Source organism: Piliocolobus tephrosceles, chromosome 9 (genome assembly GCF_002776525.5).
Source record: "Piliocolobus tephrosceles isolate RC106 chromosome 9, ASM277652v3, whole genome shotgun sequence".
NCBI lineage: Eukaryota > Metazoa > Chordata > Mammalia > Primates > Cercopithecidae > Piliocolobus > Piliocolobus tephrosceles.
The window spans coordinates 6331881-6354852 of record NC_045442.1 but is presented as its reverse complement, the minus strand read 5'-3'; the positions used below and the strand labels follow the sequence as shown (position 1 = coordinate 6354852).

Sequence of the window (22972 nt, the reverse complement as noted above, 5' to 3'; positions counted from 1 at the left end):
TTTCCCTGTTTCCCTCCTGATCAGCATGTAGCCAGCTACATTGTAACAGGTTAGCTGCAGAGGGAGCAATTACTGGGTGTCTTATGGGGTGTTTCAGGGCACTCCCTCCTGCCTAGGTATTCCCCTCCCCTCTGCTCACACCTAGCATGTGTGTTTTGGGGGGTCTCTGGGGCATGAGATTTTCCAGAGTTTCCTCCCCCATCCACCTTTCCTGTTAATGTCTTACAGTCTGCCCACTAACAGGCCACACCTCAGCTTGATCATTTGCAAAGACCCTATTTCCAGTTAAGGTCATATTCTAAGGTAATGGGGGTCAGGACTTCAACATAGGAATATAGGTGGAAATGCAACTCGGCCCATAACAGACCCTACCTGTGCTCTTTCTTTCCTTTCAATGTAGATAAGTCCCCTGCGGCCCCAGAGACCGAAGAGCCAGGTGATCAACGTCATTGGAAGCGAAAGGCGCTTCTCAGTGTCCCCCTCGTCACCGTCCTCCCAGCAAACACCTCCTCCGGTTACACCAAGGGCCAAGCTCAGCTTCAGCATGCAGTCAAGTAAGTAGAACAGTCCCCACATACGTATCGTGCTGTAGCTCCTGACTTCCCCTGGCTGAAGGCTCTGAGGTTAGAAGCACTTCCTGCCTCCCTTTGCAGCAGAGGGTGGGAGTTTAGATAAACACCTGGCTTCCTGGGAGCGTCCCTTGGAACAGGCTGTAGAGTCTGGACTTTCACAAATCAGGCCAAAACCCAGAGCCCAGATCTCCAGTGCTGGAGGAGCAGAAAGTGCAGGGTCTGTCCCAGGGTCCATGTGGAGGGAACCTGTGAGGCACGTGCAACTGCCCCACTTCCCATCCCAGGACACAGAGCTGCAGGAGGCCGTGGGCCTGCTTGTGTCTAGGGCTGTGCACTGGAGAAGCACCTCCAGGCAGCTGGCAACAGCTAAGGGGCACAGCTTATTTTTCTAGTTTTGACCAATGTTTAAATTACCCTAGAAGTTGCCACAAAACGAGTGGCTCCAAATAGCAGAAATTTGTTCTCTGAAGGTTTTGGAGGCCAGAACTCTGAAATCAAGGAGGTAGCAAGTTGGTTCCCTCTGGTGGCTCTAAGGGAGAGCCTGTCCCAGGCCTCCCTCCAGCTTCTGGTGGCTCCCAGCAGTCCCTAGCCCTCCTTGGCTGTGGCCACATCACTCCCCTCTCTGCCCCTGTCTCCGCGTGGCCTCCTTGTCTGTGTCCTCTCCTTTAGAAGGACAGCAGTCATTGGATATAGGGTCCGCTGCAAATCCAGGATGATCTCACCTTGAGATCCTTCCTGATTACATCTGCAAAGACCCTAAATCCAAGTAAGGCACATTCTGAGGTTCTGGGAGGCCCTAAGAGGTCTGCATTTTGGAAAGACTCTACTCAACTTACTCTAAGTGGTAGACAGCTTTTCACCACTAAATTCAGAGCCAGCAGAGAGGAGAAATCTTGGCAGGGAGAAGGTGCTGGGGGTGAGGATGGCAGCAGAACTGGGGAGCCCACTCTCCTTCCTGTGGCACAGAGAGGGGTCCCAGGCAGGAGAGCTCCACGCCCTGTGCTGAGGGTTGTGCAAGGCAGTGAGTGAGTGTCCTCTGCTCCTGATTTTCCTCTTGCTGAAAGGGGAGCAGTCATGATTTTGGAGACTGTCGGTGGGTGGGGAGGCTGGCTCCAGGAGTGGATGCGTGAGTTTAACTGAGTAGGCAGAGAGCTTTCTGGGCACTGGATATGTCTTTGGAGGGTGCATCTTCACATCCTTGCACTATTACTACATGATCTTTCTAAAAATGTGTTTAAAATCTATTTTAATATTGAAAACAGGCACCATCACTGCTGCTGCAGAAAACAATTGAGTGGTTCCTCCAAAGTTCAGTGTAGAATAAACATATATGAACCGGCAGTCCTGCTCCTAGGCCTGTACTCCAAAGAATTGAAGGCAGGGACTCAAACAGATACTTAATATTCGTAGCAGTATTTTTCACAAGAGCCAATAAGCAAACACAGGCCAAATGTCCATCAACTGATGGCCAGATCAACAAAATGTACATCCAAAGAAATGTCCGTGCAATAGAATATTACCCAGCCGTAGAAAGGAGTGAAGGTCTGACACGTGCTGCAGCACGGACAAACCTCAGAACCATGATGCCAAGTGAAATAGATCAGTCGCAAAGCGACAGATATTGTATGACTCCGCCTAAATGAAAGATCTAAGGCTAGTTCATAGAGACAGAAAGGCGTGGCTCAGGCCTGTAATCCCAGCACTTTGGGAGTCCAAGGCAGGTGGATCAGCTAAGGTCAGGAGTTCCAGACCAGCCAGTCAACATGGTAAAACCCCGTCTCTACTGAAAATACAAAAATTAGCTGGGTGTGTGGGTGTGTACCTATAATCCCAGCTAATCAGGAGGCTGCGGCAGGAGAATCACTTGAACCTGGGAGGTGGAGGTTGCAGTGATCTGAGATCGCACCACTGCACTCCAGCCTGGGCAACACAGCAAAAAAAAGAAAAAAATAAAGAGAGTAGAGTAGAGGATACTAGGAGCTAGAGGGAAGGAGGAGTGGAGAGTTACTGTTTAATGAGTACAGAATTCCATTTGGGGTGATGGAAATGTGTCAGAAATACATCATGGTGATGGTTGTCTACCATGGCTGATGTGCCTAATGCCACCAAATTGTCCCCTAAAAGATGGCTAAAATGGCAAATTTTATGTCATGTATATCTTACCACAATAATAGCAATCAAAGAGGCAGCAATCATGAAGACAGTCACCCACGAAGCCTTATTTCCCTCAGCCCCATGGCAGAGCTTCCCTCTAAGCTGACACTGTGCCCTTCCTAGGATGCATTTTCCTAAAAAAGGATTTTTCATGAGATGGATCCTAGGAGAAAACGCCAAAAGAGACTCATCAGTAAAAATGTCGATTTTTCTCTCTTTAATATAAAAGAAAGCAAATTATTTTTAAGAGTCTCAACAAGGGTTGAGAAAATATCCTGTCTTAATGATTATTCCTCCGTTTGAAAACGACTCTTTTTTTCCAGTTTACTTTAAAAATCAATTGTACTTCACCTTGGCTTATTTAAAGCAACAGCCGCAGTGACTGCTACGGCTAATAACTTCATTTCATACGACTGGATTTTCCTGTGGAAGGAGATTGGACACTGGGTGGCTGGTCGCCGTGTTAGACTTTGCTTAGCGAATCTCTCCAGGTGATAACTGCAAGGGTGACTGTAGAGGCCTGGCTGGGCTTTGAAAGCAGTAGCAGCAGCAGCGGAGACGGTCCTGTGGCACCCAGCTGTTTAACTTCCACCGAGGCAGGGGGCCTGAGGGAGGGGGCCCGAGGCAGGACAGGAGAGGCCAGGGTGAACGTCACCCTTTCTGCAGTGGCTCTGTGCCTTGCTTCATGCTCCGGTTTTAGTTGTCACGTGATACTTGCTATTCTCTGTCTAGAACATTGCCATTAGGAGAGGGTCCCACCCTTTTTGTTCGCTCCCTCCCTGCCCTCATCTGCTCTGTTGACAAACGTGCCTGCCTCTCTGGGAGGGAACGTGGAGCAGCTCCCTGAGCAGTCAGGCTCCATGGGGAAGTTGGGCTGATTTTAAATAAATCCCGCTTTTCCAGGCTTGGAGCTGAATGGCATGACGGGGGCGGACGTGGCCGATGTCCCACCCCCTCTGCCTCTCAAAGGCAGCGTGGCAGATTACGGGAATTTGATGGAAAACCAGGACTTGCTGGGCTCGCCAACACCTCCACCTCCACCTCCACACCAGAGGGTAAGTCGGCAATCTGAAACATGCGCTTTCATTACTTCCCCTCCACAAAGTAGGACGAGTCCCTCATTCCAGATATTAGCAGGTTTACTTTGGGCTAGTGAGCACGTGAGGAAAACCATGTATGATGGGCCGGGTTTGATTTTGCAAAAGGTATCAAAGCAGTAAGGACTCTGGTGGGTAAGATCTGTGGCTCTGTGTCATTAAAAATAACTGCATCGAAAAGCACGTTTTGATATCATGCCTCAGAAAGAGGAAGAGGATAGACATTCCAAGATTGTCATCGGTTATCATCACCATGGAGATCATTCCACTGGAAATGCAATTCTAATGAAATTTTGATTTTTGAGAAATAGCTTTTCTATCAAGAGGTCTGACTTTTTTTTTTTTTTTTTTTTGAGACAGAGTCTCGCTCTGTGACCGAGGCTCGCTCTGTCGCCCAGGCTGGAGTGCAGTGGCCGGATCTCAGCTCACTGCAAGCTCTGCCTCCTGGGTTTACGCCATTCGCCTGCCTCAGCCTCCCGAGTAGCTGGGACCACAGGCGCCCGCCACCTCACCCGGCTAGTTTTTTTGTATTTTTTTTTTTTTTTTTTTAGTAGAGACGGGGTTTCACCGTGTTAGCCAAGATGGTCTCGATCTGACCTCGTGATCCACCCGTCTCGGCCTCCCAAAGTGCTGGGATTACAGGCTTGAGCCACCGCGCCTGGCCAAGAGGTCTGACTTTTTAAAGAGGTTGGCCGGTATCGCCCTGTATAGCAGGCACCTGTTGCACACCTGCTTGGCCCTGGAGAAGCTCATCTCCAAACATTCTCATCTCCAAACATCCCTCCAGGCAGCCTCACCTGGTGCTGGGAGCTCCTGGGTGTTGACAGGCACTCACCTTACAGAGACTGCAGAGGACAGCCAGGTTTGGCTCCTGGGCACAGTCACCCTCACTGTGCCCCCACCCCTGAGTGCCCTCCCCAGTGCTAGTTCGGGGGTGCTAGCCTGGCTTCCTCTGGCAGCACTGGCCTTTGTAAGCCTAAGCAACCCGCTGGAACCCTTTCTTTGGTGTGAGTCCCTGAAGCTGGTACCTCCCAGCAACCGTTTTAGTCATTCTTCCCACCCGACGTGCCTTTTGCCGAACAGACCCTGGGCCTGCCTGCCCGTACAATATTAGTCGGAGTCATAAAAAGCCATTGAAACAAGCACCTCAGTTACCAGTTGACGGTTCTAGAAACATTCTTTTCAGATCCACCCCGTTCCTCTCCTGGTTCTCAAGGATGCTGTCGGGCGTCACTCAGCCCTGCGGGTCCCAGCCCCATCCTCTCGTGTCAGGCCCAGGCGTGTGCGGAGGGCAGCATGAGTGGGATGGAGGCGGGCCAGTGATTGACCCAACCGTGGCGGGAACTTCTGCTTCCAGGCTCAGCCCTCCCCGGGCCATGTTATTCACAGCCTTTGACAATTAAATCAGTGCGGTCTGAAGGGTAAAACATCCCTCTTCACATCTGGACAGCTGGCCATATTTTTTTGCTATCCAGCCTCAGTAAAGTAATTATGTGGCCGCAAAACTCCTGTAGAACGTTGAAAACAGGAGATTGTTGGGTGTCTCTGTTTTTTTCATCATGGTGAGACATGGGTTTGTTTTTTTTTGTTTGTTTGTTTTTCTTTAATAAACAATATAAATCCCACATGCTGTTTCTTTTCCTTTTTTTATGGAGACTTGTTCCCGGCGTGTTCCGCAAGATCATCACATCCCTTATGAGAGGAGTGGAAGAGAGAGGGTGTTTGTGTACAGCATACGTATTTCATCATTCCCTTTGGACCAGAAAACTAACAAGCAGTCATCTCTAATATCAAAGAGGCAGACTGTGCTTCCGAGACCCAAGTGCCATTTAAACAGGCTCCCTCTCCCTGGAGATGCCTTGATGGGGAACCGGTCCTGGAAGAGGCACCAGGTTCCCCTGTGAAAAGGGCTTTCTGGCAGGCTGGGATGGTTTGTGGCACCGCAGAAATGGAAGCCTGACCTTTCCCGGGCATTTCTAACTACTGTGAGAGCAAAACGAGATTCGGGGGTGTCTAGCAAGAATACTGGGTTGCTTGGCGTATTGTTTCCCTAACAGCTGCGTTAACTGGTCACGTTTTCGTCTCTTTATTTTACTGGAAAGGCAGGAATGTTCCCCCTAGTCTCCCTGCACTAGTAAACGGAAAATTCTAAACTTAAGAATTACAGCCAATTCCTCGTCTTGTTACAAATCAACTCTGGAGTAACATTTTATTGTCTCAATTTCTTGGATACACCATTGTGGGTTACCACTGCCACATACGGTTGATTAAGTAAGGGATAACATGGATTAGCTCTGTCTCAATTTATAAAAGGGGTGTGAATTCAATTAGATTGATGACCCAAGTGTCTTCCGTCTTTGTTTCTTGTTAATTTACTTGCAGCCTGAGCGCATGCTCAGGTGATACGCTGCTGGTTAGTATGTCATCATTAGGCGGAAGCGGCTGCATTTCCTGGGGTGCCTCCCTTTGCACAGGCCCTGAGAGCTGTTCTGGGATAATGATCATCCGTCTGCCATGATGGGGGTGTGATCAATATCCTCCTGTCACTCTCATTGATCAGCCTCAGGCTTGTAGGCAACTCTGTCTCTAGTTGTTGCCACTAAACTGTCACTTCTTTCCAAACGGCTCTTCCCGTCAGTAATCCGAGCTATCGTTTTGCTTATTGGTGGTAAGCTTTTGACATGCTCATATTTGGCACAGAGGTCATCTGCAGTGCTGTGTTGGTATCAGGCTGTGTTAGTCTGGTCCTTACCTGCTCCTCATTGGCCTATCAGTGTGGCTTTCACATGTAAACAAACAGTTTCATCAGACCTCAAAATAGATGTCTCTTTTAACGGTTCTAACCAGCCTTAAAAAGACTTAATTGTTGTTTTACCTTCCTTAATATAAGGTCATATACTCATAGGATGTCTTTAACAGTTTTACTTTCCCACATGTATTCTGTCTGTGTTAAGCACTCGGTCATTTTTGTATTTACTTGTCTGTGAATCAGGAGGAAATCTGGGCGATGAGTGAGAGACTACTGCGTCACTGTCTATCCTTGAAAACCTCTTTTCTCACATTCAGCTAAATGCAAACCTACACTGAGAGGCTGTTAAAAATCCACCCTTACCCTTAAGTTAGATGATAGTGTTGTGTGCGTTCATTCTGGTTCCTCTGCCTGTGGCGTGTTCCCACCTACCCTGGTCTGTTCACTTCTTCATTCATTTCTTCATTTATCCACTGACTCATGTATTCGCTCATTCGTGTATTCACTCATTCATCCATTTTCCTATTCGATCGACCCATATTTCCAGAGCGTCTCCTGCACATCAGGTGTGTGCGATGGGCATGACGGTCCCAAAAGCAATAGGTTGCAGCTGCCCTCAGTCGTAACACTCCAGCCAGGCCCATCAGCAGGGGGTTTGCTATTATCTTCACATTGGAAATTAATGTTCTTTTTTGTGAATCTCAAGTGACCTATGCCCACGAGCTGAAGCCAGCCAACCAGCCACCTGTTTCTGTGAATAGTTTTCTTGGAACACGGCCACACCCCTTTCTGTACACACCGTCAGTGCCCACTTTTCGGCCACACCGGCGGTGTTGAGTGGCTGCAACAGAGACCGTGTGGCCTGCCGAAAAGCTGGAAATATTTCCTATCTAGCCCTTTCCAGGAAAAGCTTGCTAACCTTTGCCCGAAGCTCAGAAAGCAAAAGAAGGTCTCTCATCTCACCCCTGGAGAGTGCCTCTAAGGACTTGTTTATCCCTTAGACAATAGATGGATAACTTGGTCGACAGCATCTAGATTTAAAAAGGCCATGCAAAGGGCAGTGGTACCTCTCAGGGCCGTGCACACGGTAGGAGAGTGCTCAGAGGCGTCAGAAAGGCCCGGGCCCATAGCAGCCCAGTCTTGAGCCTAGCAGACCTGCCAGCCCCGAGTCAGACGGTATGGAGTCCAACTCACGTGGAGAGGATGGTTCCGGCTGAGTGGCTGTGCCAGGTCACACCCCACCCGGAGGCGGCTTCTTTTCTGTCAGGACATCAGGAATGTAACGTCTTCCCCATCCTCATGTTTTCTAGCATCTGCCACCTCCACTGCCCAGCAAAACTCCGCCTCCTCCCCCTCCAAAGACAACTCGCAAGCAGACATCGGTGGACTCCGGGATCGTGCAGTGACGTCGCAAGGCTGTCCGGAAAGAGTGCGCTGCCCCTCCCCGTCTCCATGTCCTCTCCTTCCGTGTCCCCTGAGTCTGCTGTTTACCTCATTGGGCCTGTGATGTTAACATTTCGTGCAATTGCTTTTCCTTCAGAGGAGTTCAGTTCTCACCATGGAGTGAGTGGCCTTTAGCGTCATGGAGCGGGGTGGGTCAGGGAGGTGGGTGTGGGCCCGGGATGTGCCACTGTGGTTATCAGAGTTGGGGGCCTCTGAGAGAATCAGTGTCTTGCCCAAACATTCTTTCTTTTTGTGCCAAATGACTTGCATTTGCAAAGAGCTCAGTTGCCCTGAGCTCAGCCAAGTAGGAGAGGCGAGGCCTTCACTCTTGGGAAGCTGTGTAGTGACGACGCATAGGAATCCTCCTCACTGCCGTGGGGTGTTTATCCAGCCCCTCCTGTTCCAGCTGGTGGTGGGACTCCGTTGGTTGAGGTGTGTCTCCCACCTGCATCAGACAATGAAGTTCAGCCCTTCCAGGGAAGCTGCTGATTTCCTCTGGCAGAATTTAAAATAGGCTATTTCTCAGCTACTGAACACTTACTAATTTATGGGGTGGAAACAGCATTAAAAATACTGAATCAAATGGAAAAACAAGTGCATAGAGGAAGATAAATTTTCGTTCTTTTCTGAAAAAGAACGTGTGCCCCACAAGAGCTGGTTTTAATTGGGGGGACTGTTTTTGTCCTCGTTCTGTACAGAAATGTGTATATATGACGGTTCTTAGAACTTGTTTTAATTTTTGTGGTCCTTCTGTTTATTATAATAGGCGTCCACAAATGATTCTCCATATGTGTTCTTAATTTTTAACTGCTGGAAGTGTTAAACACACACACACACACACACACAAATTAAATTTTTTTTTCAGAACTCCAAAGTCCTGAAAACTTTGGTGGACAATGATTTTTAAAAAACTAACTTTGTATAACCTAATATTTGTATTCTCTCATCTATATTTTTTTATTCACTATAATCATTGATACTCTTCTAATAGACTCAAAAGTTAATCATTGACAATGAAAAATAAAATGTTATTTTAAAAGACTCATGGTGTCTGATATTATGTTTGCATCCTTGATTGTAAAATACAGACACTGCTGTTTCTATTCTGCTTGGTTAAAGTGCTTGGTGACACACATTTGTATATGCACCTCTTCCTCAAACGTTGTTTTTAATCCTCTCTGTTCATTGTGTCTGATCTGTGGCCCAGATGGGAAGTGCCCGTGTCCCGTGCATGGCTGTATGTCCTGAGAGACAGGAGCTGAGCCGAGCCCCCGCCGAGTGCTTCCCCATCACCAAACCCACAGGGCTCTCGGGCTGCAGATCATGTGGGCCTCTTTTCAGCTGCTAATTTAAGAGAGGGCTTTGGTTAGTGGGTGTGTGATTTAGCTGTAGAGGCCTGGACATAGAGAGCTGTCTCCAGGGCCTACCTGGCTGGATCTGGGGTGGCAAGAAACAAGGAAGGCAGAAGGTCCTCTTCTCAATGGACACGGCTCTCACCTCTGCTCCTGCCAGACGTGTGGAAGCCATAAGGGTGTGCCCCTCTGCCCGTCTAACCTGGCCTAGGAGGAGGCTGCTGTGGAGCCCAGGAAGCTGGGAGGCTCTTCTCCCACTCAGGTGCTGTCCCCAGCGTGTTCATGCTTGTAAATATCCAGTCCGCCCCCGAGAAACCGTAGGCCCGTGTGAATGTGGGATTTTTCTCTTCACGAATCTTTACTATTTCAACTGTTGCAGCAAGATAAATATTCATCTTCTGTCGAGTGTGTGAGAAACCGAATATTATCCACAACCCTAGAAGTCATCAAATGGGCACACCCATGTAGGTGACCACGGAGAGCCCAGCCTGGGGACAGATTGTTTTTGGGCAGTCTGTGCCCCACATTGTATAAGCGGCCACCAGAAACGGAAAGAATAGGCGGGGCACAGTGGCTCACGCCTGTAATCCCAGCACTTTGGGAGGCTGAGGCGGGTGGATCACCTGAGGTCAGGAGTTCGAGACCAGCCTGGCCAACATGGTGAAACCCCCGTCTCTACTAAAAATACAAAAATTAGCCGGGCATGGTGGCAAGTGCCTGCAATCCGGTAGGCTGAGGCAGGAGAATTGCTTGAACCTCAAAGGCAGAGGTTGCAGTAGCTGAGATTGCGCCATTGCACTCCAGCCTGAGTGACAAGAGTGAGACTCCATCTCCGTCTCCATCGATGAAAATAAAAAAAATGTAAATTTTATTTTTATAAATATAATTGTATTTATAAAAAATAAAAATTATAAAATTTATAAAATATAATTGTATTTATAAAAAAATAAAAACACAGAAAGAATAGCGCCTGGCCCTATGATAAATGATGGTTTTCTTGTGGAATGGTGAGTGGGCTCCTGCTCTTCCCCCATCTACTGGGTTAACCCTCGCACTGCACAACCCTGGCTGGAATCCCCACCCCACAGCCCCCCAAGGACCTTATATCCCTCAGGGATCTCTAGAGCTGGGAGGTTTTCAGAGAACACAGAACAGTTAGGAAAGTGAAGACAGCCAAAATGTTGCAGAAATTTCCTATTTATTAATACGAATTACAAATATGCTAATATATTCACCAATGAGTAAACTTCTCAAATGCTTCATGCAGATGCAGCATTTCCTCAGCTTGTAAATCAGTGGATGAGCTGCAACACAGTAATCAGAGGCAAACCGGCCTCCATGCACAGTGCCTGCTACATGCATTCCTTCTGGAATGCGGTTCCAGGGGAAGGTTTGCCTCTGTACGTGGAGGGACATATCCCTTCTACGCAGAAACCCTATTTCTTAACCTGGTTTTTTTTTTTTTTTTTTTTTTTTTTTTCACAATTACCTTTCAAGGAGCCTTTTTAGACATTTTTTCCCTCCATCACTCTCATGATGAAATTTTAATAGTACAGCCATACTGTATATCACTTAGACTATATACTGCATATCTATTATCTACTTTATGTATACATATGCTTTTTTACATTAAAAAATGTTTGTTTGTTTCCCAAGTACTAGTTTTCAGGGGGTGATACTGCCTTTTTGCAAACGCATGCTCTAAAGCATGAATGGTGAGCTTCTTAGGTTCTACTTTTGCTTTGGTTTCCAGGATGCTCAAAGCCAAATTTTGCTCTCACACATTCAGTTACATTTTGGTTTTATTCTTCTGCCTTCCAAAAGCTTTCTGGACTATTAAAACTCCATCTTTACTTTTAACTACCTAGTTTCATATGTGCTTTAATCAAATCTTTATTTAAAGTAGTTAGTATATAAACTGTATTTTATAAATGGAAAAGTCTTTTTCTTACTTGAAAACCACCCTTGGTGCTTAAAGATTGCTTCCTAGTATTTAAAGAAATTATTTTTTAATCAATTTTAAGATTATTCTTTCATCCAAAGATTTGATCATTTAAATTTCTTACAGATTTCCTTATCTTCTGCTCGGGATTCTTTTATGGTATTGGTCTTTGTTTCACGTCCACAGAACTCTTTGTTAGTTTAATGGATTTTCGTTTTTGTTTTTTAGTTCTATCTCTAATTACTTTTTAATATTTTACTTACTTTTTAAAGTCTGTTTGGGAACTTCTGCCACCACACTTTTTGGCAATCTGCCTTTTCAGAATTATTTAAACATCTACTGTTTCATTGATGATGGCTCAAAAAAATAGGGAACCTGTAGGCCAATAAGCCTTTGTACCCAAATAAGCTAGAATTGTCCTGCCCTGTTTGTCTCCCACACACATGAGGAAACCTCTGCTCCTCCAGGTTGTATGGTGGCCTGAGTACAGTGTTGCTAGCTGGAGAGGGAAGTGAGGACTCCCTGGATGTCTGATGCGTGGCAAAACTCCTGGGTTAGTTTCAGCCCCGGACAAAAGAGTTCTGATGTGGTCTTAAGTGTCCATCTGGCCAGACGGCAGTAGCCAGTTAATCAAAGCAACTGTAAGTGTTGCTGTGAAGGTATTTTGTAGATGTGGTTGACATCTATAATCAGTTGACCTTACATAAAGGAGGTGACCCTTGATAATGTGGGTCAGCCTCATCCAATGAGTTGAAGAGGCCTTAAGAGCAAAAACTAGAGTTTCCTGGAGAGGAAGGAATTCTGCCTCAAGACTGCAGCATCAACTCCAGCCTGACTTCCTAGCCCGCTGGCCTGCCCTACAAATTTTGGACTTGTCAGCCCCTACAATGGCTGAGCCAATTCCTTAAATCTCTCTCTCTCTCTCTGTACACACACACACACACACACACACACACACACGCTCTGACAAAGGGTAGACCATAGCAAACCTCCTCTCATAAGGTGGTATTTGGCAGAAACAGGTGAGTTTAGGGATACCTGGAGTAGAATCCAAGAATCTAGAGACCCCCAAGCAAGCCACTTAGCCTCTCCAGTCATGAGTGTCTCTATGGGTCACTTGATACTATCTGCTGCCACCTTGTCATGGTGTCTTGAGGCTGGAACGTCCAAGATGGCTTCCTTCACAGGCCTGGCACGCTGCTTCATTGCAACTAGCTGGGCATTCTCTCTCCTCTCTCTCTTTCCTTCTCCCCTTCCCTCCTTCCATCCCCCTTGGGTCGTCCTTCATTTTCCAGGGCTGTTTCATCTGTAGGAAGCTACTTTGCATGCTCAGGGTTTTCCTATTTAAATTCCAAACAGAATTTCTTTTTCCTGGTAAATCATCGTGAGCTTGCCACCGTGACCTACCCTTCATCTCAGTCTGCCTTGGTCACACTCTGCGGCTTCCCTGTGTTGCAGCCTCTCATGCTGAGCTCTTGGGTGAACCTGTCCTTGTTCCCCCCGGCCCCCAGCAAGTGGCTTGGGAGCTGGTCCTGAGCCAGCCTCACCAGGCCTCCCATGCAGCTGTGCTGGCCTTTCCTTTTTTTGATGTGCTTTGTTTGCAACGTGAGACTCCGGAATTTGCCATGCAAACTCCAGTGACCATGCTGCCCTCCCGCCACTAGGAAGGGCTCCATGCCTTTGGCCCCAGAGCACCATCTCATCTCCTTCCTGTCCCGTCACTTTGTTCAACCTTTGGCACCCAGGTTTAAGCTGTTGTTACTGATGAGTGTTTCTTTTCACTTTGGGGAAGTGCTTAATTCCATCTCTTCTTTGGCTTCTAAATACCATTCTCCAATCAAACAAACCAAGGCTTCTGTAAGAAATGGCTGGCTCTGGTCTGGGAATACAAGACAGCCTAGAACATTTTGTACCAGAATACAAGGAAGTGTTCAAGAAATAAGGACTACACTTCAAAAAGGCATTGGAGCCCACATGAATTGGCTTCTGTGGGATGGCCCACATCTGGGACAATTTGAGCATCAAAATCAATGATGATAGTAACAAATTTTAAAGCCATTGAATGAAGTAGGACTTTTCTATAAGTCCATGCTGATATAAATCAACGAAAAAATTGAATGTTTAATGAAGAACAGGATACCTACATAGTTTCAAAGTGTCTTCCCACAAAACACTTATTAATTACCAAGGGAAAAACAATTGCATAGTGGAATAGGCTGGCAGATACCACCTTAATCAAGAAATAAAAGAGAACATTATCAGTATGGGGACAAATTAAAATTACATGCTCCCCCCACCACCACAGTACCGATGCTCTGGGAACACATCGGCTCTGCAATATTCCTACCAAAGGTGCATAATCAGAATGAAATCACAAGAAAACATCAGCCAGACTTGAACTGGGAGGCATTCTATGAAACCACTGACCCTTCATATATGATACCATTTATGTGAAATGTCCAGAAGAGGCAAACCCACAGAGCTAGGAGGTAGATTAGTGGTGGTCAGGTGCTGGGAGGAATAACTGCCAACAGGTATAGGTTTTTTCCTTAGGATAATCAAAACGGTCTAAAATTAGATTATGGTGATAGTGCCCAACTATATGACAAACCTAAACACCATGAATTGTACCTTTAAAGGGGTGAAGTTTATGATTATTGGATTATATCTTAATAAAGCCTTTTTTTTTTTTTTTTTTTGAATGGCCTATAATCTTGGAAAGGGTCAAGGCCATGAATGACCTAGTCCTCACTACAGGGGACTAAAGAGATACGACAAGTAAATGCAACTTGTAATTTGGAACTGGATGTTCTCTACATTGGATGTATTGGGACAATTGGCAAACCTTGAATGGAGTCTGAGGATTGGACGACAGCGATCTATCAGTGTTCATTTCTTTACTTTGTTGGTCGTACTGTGGCTATGTAGGAGGATGTCGTCATTTAAAAAGAAAGAACGCTGAGCCATTCGGGATAGTGCCATACCAGGCAGGCAACTTACTTCCAACTTTCTCTGGGGAGGGGGGTTGGGAATGACCCATATTGTACTTGTGCAGAATACCATTCCTTTTCTAGGCTAGAAATACCTTTTTTCCCCAGGGAATAATGGTATCATTTTCGCTTGCTTCTCTGACAAAGCCTTCTGGCCATGCCTACATGCTGGATTTCGCAAAAGCAGTTTACGGGCACATTGCCACCCTAACAGGAGGTAGCCACCTCTGTGCTTCTAGAACAATCAAGGCTCCACATGGAACCCAAAGGAGGGAAAAATGGGTCCCCATCTCAGGGGCGTTGGGCAGGCCACAGTAAGGGCAGTGTTATCTTGTCTATAATAAATGTTTACAGAGTCCCTGCCAAGCCCAGCCCGGTTCAGACTTGGTACCAAGGTGGGCAGGACAAACAACGTCTCCAAAGTTCCTCTGGGAGAGGACAGGCAATATTCAAGTAACCAAGTAAGGCCATTCCACATGGCCGTTAGAACTGGAAGGGGTGAGAAAGGGTAGTCATCCAAAGGGCGGGCTCATCTCCCCTGCCAGGGGTCCTCCCTGAGGCCGGGAGACTTCAGCAGAGACCTGCGAGCTCAGTGAGAATCCAGAGTACAGTGTGGAGAAAGAGTCAGCAGGCACACAGGCCTTGCTTGGGCTAGGACTGACCTGGGAATATCTGCAAAACAGAAACAGGAGGTGAAGGAGAGTAGGAGGAAGAGCCAGTGGATGGCACTGTGGGCAGGGAGCTTGGCCAGGGCAGGCCATGAGTTAGAAGAGCTTGGGTTTCATGACAAAGGCAGGAGGAGGAAGAGATGACCAGCCTTCCTTAGGTGAGGGCCAGCTGGGAGGGAGTGCTCCCCCTGCAGTTGGCTGGAGGAAGTAGAAGGTGTGGTCACAGGGTCTCCTCACCCCCAACTGTGTGTCCGCACTTGGTTCCTTCCGGTGAGTTCTTGGTCTGGCTGACTTCAAGAATGAAGCCGCAGACCCTCGCGGTGAGTGTTACAGTTCTTAAAGATGGTGTGTCCCGAGTTTGTTCCTTCAGATGTTCAGATGTGTCTGGAGTTTCTTCCTTCTGGTGGCTTTGTGGTCTCACTGACTTCAGGAGTGAAGCCACAGACCTTCACAGTGAGTGTTACAGCCCTTAAAGGTGGCAATTGGGAATTGCTTGTTCCTCCCAGTGGGTTTGTGGTCTTGCTGACTTCAGGAGTGAAGCCGCAGACCCTTGCTGTGAGTGTTACAGCTCATAAAGGTAGTGTGCTCATAAAGCTAGTGCAAACCCAAAGCGTGAACAGCAGCAAGATTTATTGTGAAAAGCAAAAGAACAAAGCTTCCACAGCTTTGCCACTGCTGGCTTCGGTGGCCAGCTTATAGTCCCTTATTTGGCCCCACCCACATCCTGCTGATTGGTTCATTTTACAGAGTGCTGATTGGTGCGTTTTTACAGAGTGCTGATTGGTGCATTTACAAACCATTAGCTAGACACAGAGTACTGATTGGTGTGTTTTTACAGAGTGCTGATTGGTGCATTTACAGTCCTCTAGCTAGACAGAAAAGTTCTCCAGGTCCCCACTGGACCCAGGAAGTCCAGCTGGCTTCTCCTATCAACTGAACAAAGCAGAGGTCCACCCTTCAGTGGAAACGAAAAGCCCCCAAAGTGGCAGTTGGTGTTGGGATTTTCGTCCCCACCCTGAGAGTTCCTAATGTTCTTGCTACAGGTGAGAGGGGAGAGAGGAGCGCCCTCAGTGGGAGCCAATGGTTTCTCCCATGGCTGCCCTACCCTGAGAGACAAGGAGGCCCACGTGTCCTTGGAGTTGGAAGCCTCATGGTGCTGGTGATGTCCCCCATCCTCCCAACAGTCACAACAGGTCATATCCATGGTGTAAAACTAAACACACAAATTTGTTGTCCACGGGGTTCTCAGGCAAGCTGTGCATGTGCACCCATGGACACCTCCCGTGGACACCTCCCATGGAAGTGACCAGGAGTCCAGAAGCCACGCAGAAGCTTTATCACAGCACCCTGACTCATCAGCCTTCAATGCAAAAGTGCAGCAATTTGGGAGGTGAACACATGCAGTTTGGGAACGGGAATCTTTTTGAATTAGCATAAATTAGACTATTTAAAAATAAATGTTAACAGTTAATTTAGCATTATGTACACTTGCATTGGAGAGGAGGGCACTTAATATCAAATAAGGATCAAGCTGCAAAATGCAGGGTTATTTTTAAGCTCCTACATATTTTTTGGTTTTTCTGCAGGGAACACAGATGACATCGTGGGGTTTCACTGCCTTGCTAAAGCTTTTTCACATGAAAAGCAAACTTTGGAAGGCAAAGCAATTATCATGGAAAAGCAACATCAGAATCATTCCTCAGAAATGTTTCATTTTTCAGAAATGTTGGTGAAATGAGTGTTCTTTGACAGGAAGACCGTATTATTTTAGCTTTGGAGCGAGGAGGTGCTCCTTCTTTTGGTCCTGTGCCTCCCGAGCAGGCTCAGTTGGCAGCCTGGAGGTGAAATGGACAGAAGAGGCCTGTGGGTCAAGGCTGTTTTTTTGTTTGTTTGCTTGTTTTGTTTTTTAATGTTCCTTGGATAAATGCCCCCTGTCCCCAACGGAGGACCGCTAGGGATTAGACGCAAAAGCTGACAGCTTAAACAGTGCGCTTCCCAAGTACCTCGGTCCTCCTGGCTGAGAAAAGAGATTTGCATGGAATTGTGGAGAGTGTGCCGTTGTCATAGGAAGGGATGACCCAGCAGAGAGCAAACGTGACCTCCAGAGCCCTGCTTCTCGGCTAAGCAACCTGGAATTTTCAAAATCTGTCATGCAATGAAGACTCAAATGCATTAGCCACCTCAGTCCTTCCAGCTGAATTTGCCATCAGAAGTAAAAAGAAAGGAAGGATCCACAGCTGGAACAGGCTCGTGTTTTAGAAAAGCCAAAAATGAATTCCAGTTTTTGTCTCAGGAAGGACCCTGAGAACTCACAGTGCTCAATGCCCTCAGTGTTTAGAGTCTTTTTTCGTCCTAACACTCCACGTGAGCCTGGGAGGGACGAGGTACAGAATGGCCATGCAATACGCCCAGTCACATAGGTGGTTTGCTATTTGATGACATTTATTAGAGCTCACTTTGGATTAGAAATGGACAGTTGAAAGGTGGGTCTTTTATTTTTCTTAAGGCTCCAAGCCTCCTTCATTGGTGTGAAGCACAACTCATAATTGAAAGCAGCAGATTGGAGTACTCAGCTGCCACCTTATTCTTCTCTCTACAAGTGTAACCAAGTAGCTGGCAGGGCTGCAGTTCCTTTTCTAACAGTGGTGTAAATATGAGCCAAAGCCACAGTTACCAAAGGCGATTGTTCATGCCACAGTGCCTTACCAAATTGTGCACATATTAACTACTCAAAGCTATCATCCTGTCAGTGATTGAAGTAGCCATCCTTTCACACCACCCTCCATGGATAACCATGTTGAAATAGAGAGAGAGAACCAGTTCTTTCCTTCCTCACTTTTGTGAGGGAAAGGGGCACACCCAGTTGGCCAGGGTCCGGGGAAGATAAACAGAGTTCTTAACCCAAACAGGCTGCTTCTGAATAATCTCAGTGTAACCCAGAGCCCCAGGGGAGCCAGTCTTTGAGAAAAGCAGACTCAAATGAGCAACATTTGAATAGAAAAAAAGGATTAAAACCAACAGTCTTGCAGAAATCCACTGAACTTAAGGGCTGGGAAGGAGTAGCAGGTACAGTTCTTAAAAGCCCTACTAGTCAGCTTAAAAACAGCCTTTCTCCTTTGTGGTCACTGTTCATCAATGCACATGGCAGCTGGGCCCTCACACTCTGCCCCACTCCCAGTTCCCTCCAAAGCCCTCTGGGAACACTCACGCTTCCTATTCCAGACGTTTTGTTTGTTTCTACCTGCCATTCTCCCTGCTTTTGAAGGTAGGTCTCCTCCTCCTTCCAGGACTCAGCTCTTTGTTCCCAGGGTCCTCCCAGCCTATCTGAAGCCCACAGAGGGATCAGGCAACCAGAGCCCCTTCCCGGGTGAGTATGGAGACCCCAGAGGGCTGTGCCTCCATCACCGTGGTTCCTGCCACATGGATCATGCCATGTATGGCAACAGGGAAGAAGAGACGATGCTGTTGGAGGAAGGACTCCATGTCCTTCACTTCCTTCCTGCGTCAGGGTCCCTGCTCTCCCTGTGCCCTCCCTTCAGCTAACTGCCCCCCTTCTCCGCCAGGCATCTGTCTCCTCCACTGGAGCGGCACCCATGGGACCCTCTGTAAAGCCTCACATTCTTGCTGGAGCTGGGGAAGCCGAGTGGCCACCCAGCCTGATTTCATTGTGTGCCTTTGCTCCTAGTACCATATCCTCAGAAGCCATCTGGTCCTTCCCCAGGGGAGGGGGAAGATGGGATGCAGGGAGCCTCCACCCATACACACTGGAGCTTGGGTCAGTGGAGAGGGTCACCTGATGGATGACCAGAAAACCCTCCTTGTCCTTGTCCTGCCCTGGGTGAGACCAGGAGCCACCAGTGCTCCTTCCCTCCTGTAACCAGCAATTTGCCTTATTCTTATCCTCCAGCCCTAGCGACGCCCTCAGTTGGAGAGTGAGTTCGCTGGGCAAATGGGCTTGGGTTCATTGGTGAAGAGTTGCCTGTGGGGCTGTTAAGTGCCCCAACCCTCTAGGCTGAGAGAAAGCCTGAGCAGCTTCAGAGAAGCCCTTGAGGCACAAAGCTGAGAGCAAAGGGGCAGTGGGGGTGGGTCCCGTCACTTCTTCAACTGTGCTGAGGTCATAGCTGAGCCAGAGAGCATGGCACGACATCCTGAGAGTGTCCACTGTACTTAGCAATGACACGGGAGGCAACGTCATCAGCCGTGAGCATGGAAGGTGAAGAAGGGGAGGGTCAACAGGGATTGTGAAGCACCTGAGAAGAAGAACAGGCATTGAGGTGGCGAGAAAGACCAGGCCCCAGGGTCTGGAGTTGCTAGCAACTGAGGGAGAAGATCAGGAGGTTAGCAGAAGACAAAAAAGTAAGGGATTGCAGATGGGGAACCTGCTGGGATGAGGCATCTGGTCCCAGATGTAGCTCAGGGCCAGGTACTGGTGGTGGTGGACATCCTTTCTCCATGGGAGCAGGAGGAGGATGGGGGAGGAGTGGTCAGGAGGTGGCAACCAGGAGCAAAAAGGACGAGTACCTGTTCAGCACCACCACCCTAGCCCTGAGGTACAGGGGATGTGAGAGGAAACGGGGTTTGTTAAAGACGGTTGCAGGGATCAGGGTCTGCAGGAGTCAGGCAGCAAAGCAATCCAGGTTCAGGTTAAGGGAGGTGTGGAGGCGATGGGGAGGGGCTTCCAGAAGGTGGGTGCAGGTGCAGACCCCGAGAGAGCACTGGGCTTCCAAGTCCAGAGCAGCAGCGGCAGGGCCATGTGTGTCTTTGAGAATTCCTGTTACCACAGACCAGTCCACAGAGGGAGAAAGTGGGATTGACAATACTTGAAGACGAGAGAGAAAGAAGGAAGGAGAGAGGTAGAGGAAAAAGGAGAGAAGAGGAGAAAGGAAAAGAAGGAGGGAGGAAAGAAGACAGAAGAGGGGAGGAGAGGAGAAAGGACAAGAAAAAAAGAACACCTGGCCCAGCTGTGCAGCTGCAGCTCTACCTAATTCACACGCTCTGGGGACCTGTCATCAGTTTCACCGACTCAGAGGATGCACAACCAAAGAAAGAAAAAGAAAGAAAATCCCAGTCATTGTCCACCGAGTGCCCAGGCTTGCCTCTTTCTGATAAGGCTAATTCTCACCCTTCTCTGTCACTTGTTCCCTTCCTGATAGATTTCTTTGATGGGGACAGGAAATGCCATCTTGAGTCTGAGGAAATGAAAAACAGAAAAATCTTAACAAAACTTTAATCACTGTCATCAGCTTCCTAGAGCCCCTTAGTCATGAGCCAAGAAATTTATAGTGTTGGTGAATTATTATTGTACATAAAATATAATAATCTGCATTATGGTTATAGCAGTAATTGTTCTACTTTTTAAAACACCTTCACCGATATTATCTCATTGGATTTTTTTTTTTTTTTTTTTTTTTTTTGAGACGGAGTCTTACTCTGTTGCCTAGGCTGGAGTGCAGTGGCATGATCTTGGCTCAGTGCAACCTCTACCTCCCGGGTTCAAACGATTCTTCTGCCTCAGCCTTCTGAGTAGCTGGGACTACAGGCGCACACCACCGCACATGGCTAATTTTTGTATTTGTAGTAGAGTCGGGTTTCACCATATTGGCCAGGCTGGTCTCAAACTCCTGACCTTGTGATCCACCTGCCTTGGCCTCCTTCAACGTGCTGGGATTATAGGCGTGAGCCACCGCACCCAGCTATCTCATTGAATTTTTATAAATATCTTGTAAATAGATAAGAAGAGTAACATATTTCCTTCCCATTTGATGGAGGAGGTACTAAAACTTGAGAACTTTGGGTCCCTGTGGCTGTGGCAAAACCAAGCCTCCAGACTTTGCAGCCAGGCCTCCCATGAGGCTTAGAACAGGTAATGTCTCATTTAATCTTCTCAACACTCCATCAGGTGGCTGGAGCCTGATGTATTCATTTATTCCACCTAAGTCCATTTTTCTAGGTGCTAGGATAAGGCAATGGGAAGTGCCCATCCAAAAAGCCCTTCACCTCAGGGCTTACAGAGTGGTAGGGACTCCGTCTCTGGAACCTGACAGCCCAGTGTAAATCCTAGCTCTGCCACTTACCATTTGTGCAAATTATTCACCTTGAGCAAGTTAATGAACCTAAGTCTCGTCATCACTATCAAATCATGATATAAGTCATTTGAATAATAATATGAATCTATGTACTGAAGAATGGGATTGATGTGTCAGCTGGTCATTATCCCAGCCAATCAGCATGAGCATCCCCTGGCAATTTTTAGTGGTCCAGAAATGGACATGAAACCTACATGGACCCAATCAGACTAAAGGGAGATTTTTTTTTTTTTTAATCCTTGGGGAAGAGGTTCTCCTGCTCTTGATGGTCGTGAGAACGACAGCTTTTGTTCCCAGTGATGACTATGCACGGACTCTATTGGATAGCTCTCTGATAATCAGGACAACCAACCTTAGCACCAGGCTGGCCCTGTGGATAGTCTCTCAGTCACATGCAGTTATAAACAACCCTGAAATCTAAGTGGCTTAAAACAACACACATCACTTACTCTTAATATCTGATCCACTGTATTCAGCCCCCCGGAGGAGAAAGGGGAGCTACTCACTGCGGAACTCAGTGGCCCAGGCAGACAGAAGCTTCCTCCCACAAGGGGCTTCCACAGTCATCCCAGAAAGGAGAAAAGAACATACTGTGAACATTGCCCCACTCGTAAAGCAGCCTCCCAGAAGTGACCCATGCCGTTCTGCTCACACTTCACCGGCTAACTCAAGCCGTCAGCAGGAGCGTGGTGTAATACTAGCAAGTGCTGGGAAGCAGAGAGTGTGGAAATACTGGGTAAGCGTGGAGTCACAAAGCAGAGAGAGCCTGTGTCCCTGATGGCACTGCTGAGCTGTCGTCCTGGATTTCCAGTTACTGTATGTGAAATGGTGGTTTTGCTTGTTCTTTGAGCTGGGTATTTCCTTCTGTAAGGTCAGCATAGCCATGCCCCCTCTTTCCTGCCTGACTTCAGTACTTTGAGTATTCTCTCTTTTGTTCTTGGTCTGTCTAGTGAAAGGTTTCTCAATTTTGTTGGTCTCTTCAAAGAACCAACTCTTGGTTTCGTTGATTTTCTCTGTTGATTTTCCCTCTCTATTTCATTTATTTATGCCTCATCTTCATACCTTCCTTCCTTCTGCTTACTTTGAGTGTAGTTTGCGCTTCTTTGAGCCCTTTGTGGTTTACAGCTGTGAGCATCTGAACTGGTCACCTACCTTGTGGTGGCAGTCAAGGGGCCTAAGTGATGCGACATGCATGGAGCACTCAGCTCTGTGCAGGGCACGGTGATTGGCAGCTGTCATGACTGACATCCAACTCATCATCCACAACCTATGGAGGCAGACACTGCCATTTCACTGTGTCTGAGAAGACTGTTCCTCAAGCTCCCAGAGCTCTCTGGGGGAAAAGCTGAGATTTAAACCAGGATTGATTCCCTAAGCTAGACTGTCCAGGCGGACAGCTTACCACAGCACCGTGTCCTTCACCTCCCTTGCCTTTGTCTGGGGAGGCGTGTCCCTGAGCGGGAAGACAGCTTCCCCTGCAGATAGGAGCTGACGGGAGGCTGGCGGGAGGGCAGCATCTCTAATGGGCAATGCCCACCGCTGTGGAGTTCCCGACAGTCTTGCTAACCCATCATTATGTGTCTTCCCTGGGAACGGTTGCCTGTTCTTCAGGTCACAGTTACACTAAAGAAACAATTTTCTTCTTAGAAGTGCCTTGCTGCCACTGCTCTTATTTCTGCCTGACAAAGAGCATTAGTGATGGGACAGCGTAATTGGAAGTGACTCTCACCATGGAATCATGTGGGGGTGGTGCTTCTTGATGAAGGAAAACACGTGGATACAAGGAACTCTCCTGCCTTTATCGATATTGGGGGACTGGCTGAGATGGAACAAGACCCTTATAGGGCCACTGCCACCTGTGCTTAACCCAGGCTGGTGAACAGAGTCCTCCTCAGGGATCTGATGGAGCCCAGCCCCGT

General features: G+C 47.6%; 1 protein-coding gene across 2 annotated transcripts in view; it reads left to right on the top strand.

The window, feature by feature from the left end:
• Positions 1 to 9057, top strand: part of DOCK1 (dedicator of cytokinesis 1) — a 553659-nt gene extending 544602 nt beyond the window's left edge. For both annotated transcript variants that reach the window (XM_023224362.2, XM_023224359.2), the window contains exons 50-52: positions 401 to 554; positions 3630 to 3781; positions 7883 to 9057. In XM_023224362.2, the coding sequence (XP_023080130.2) occupies positions 401 to 554; positions 3630 to 3781; positions 7883 to 7978 (402 nt within the window). In that variant the 3' untranslated portion in view covers positions 7979 to 9057. The remainder of the gene's footprint in view (positions 1 to 400; positions 555 to 3629; positions 3782 to 7882) is intronic.
• The last annotated feature ends 13915 nt before the right edge of the window (positions 9058 to 22972 follow it).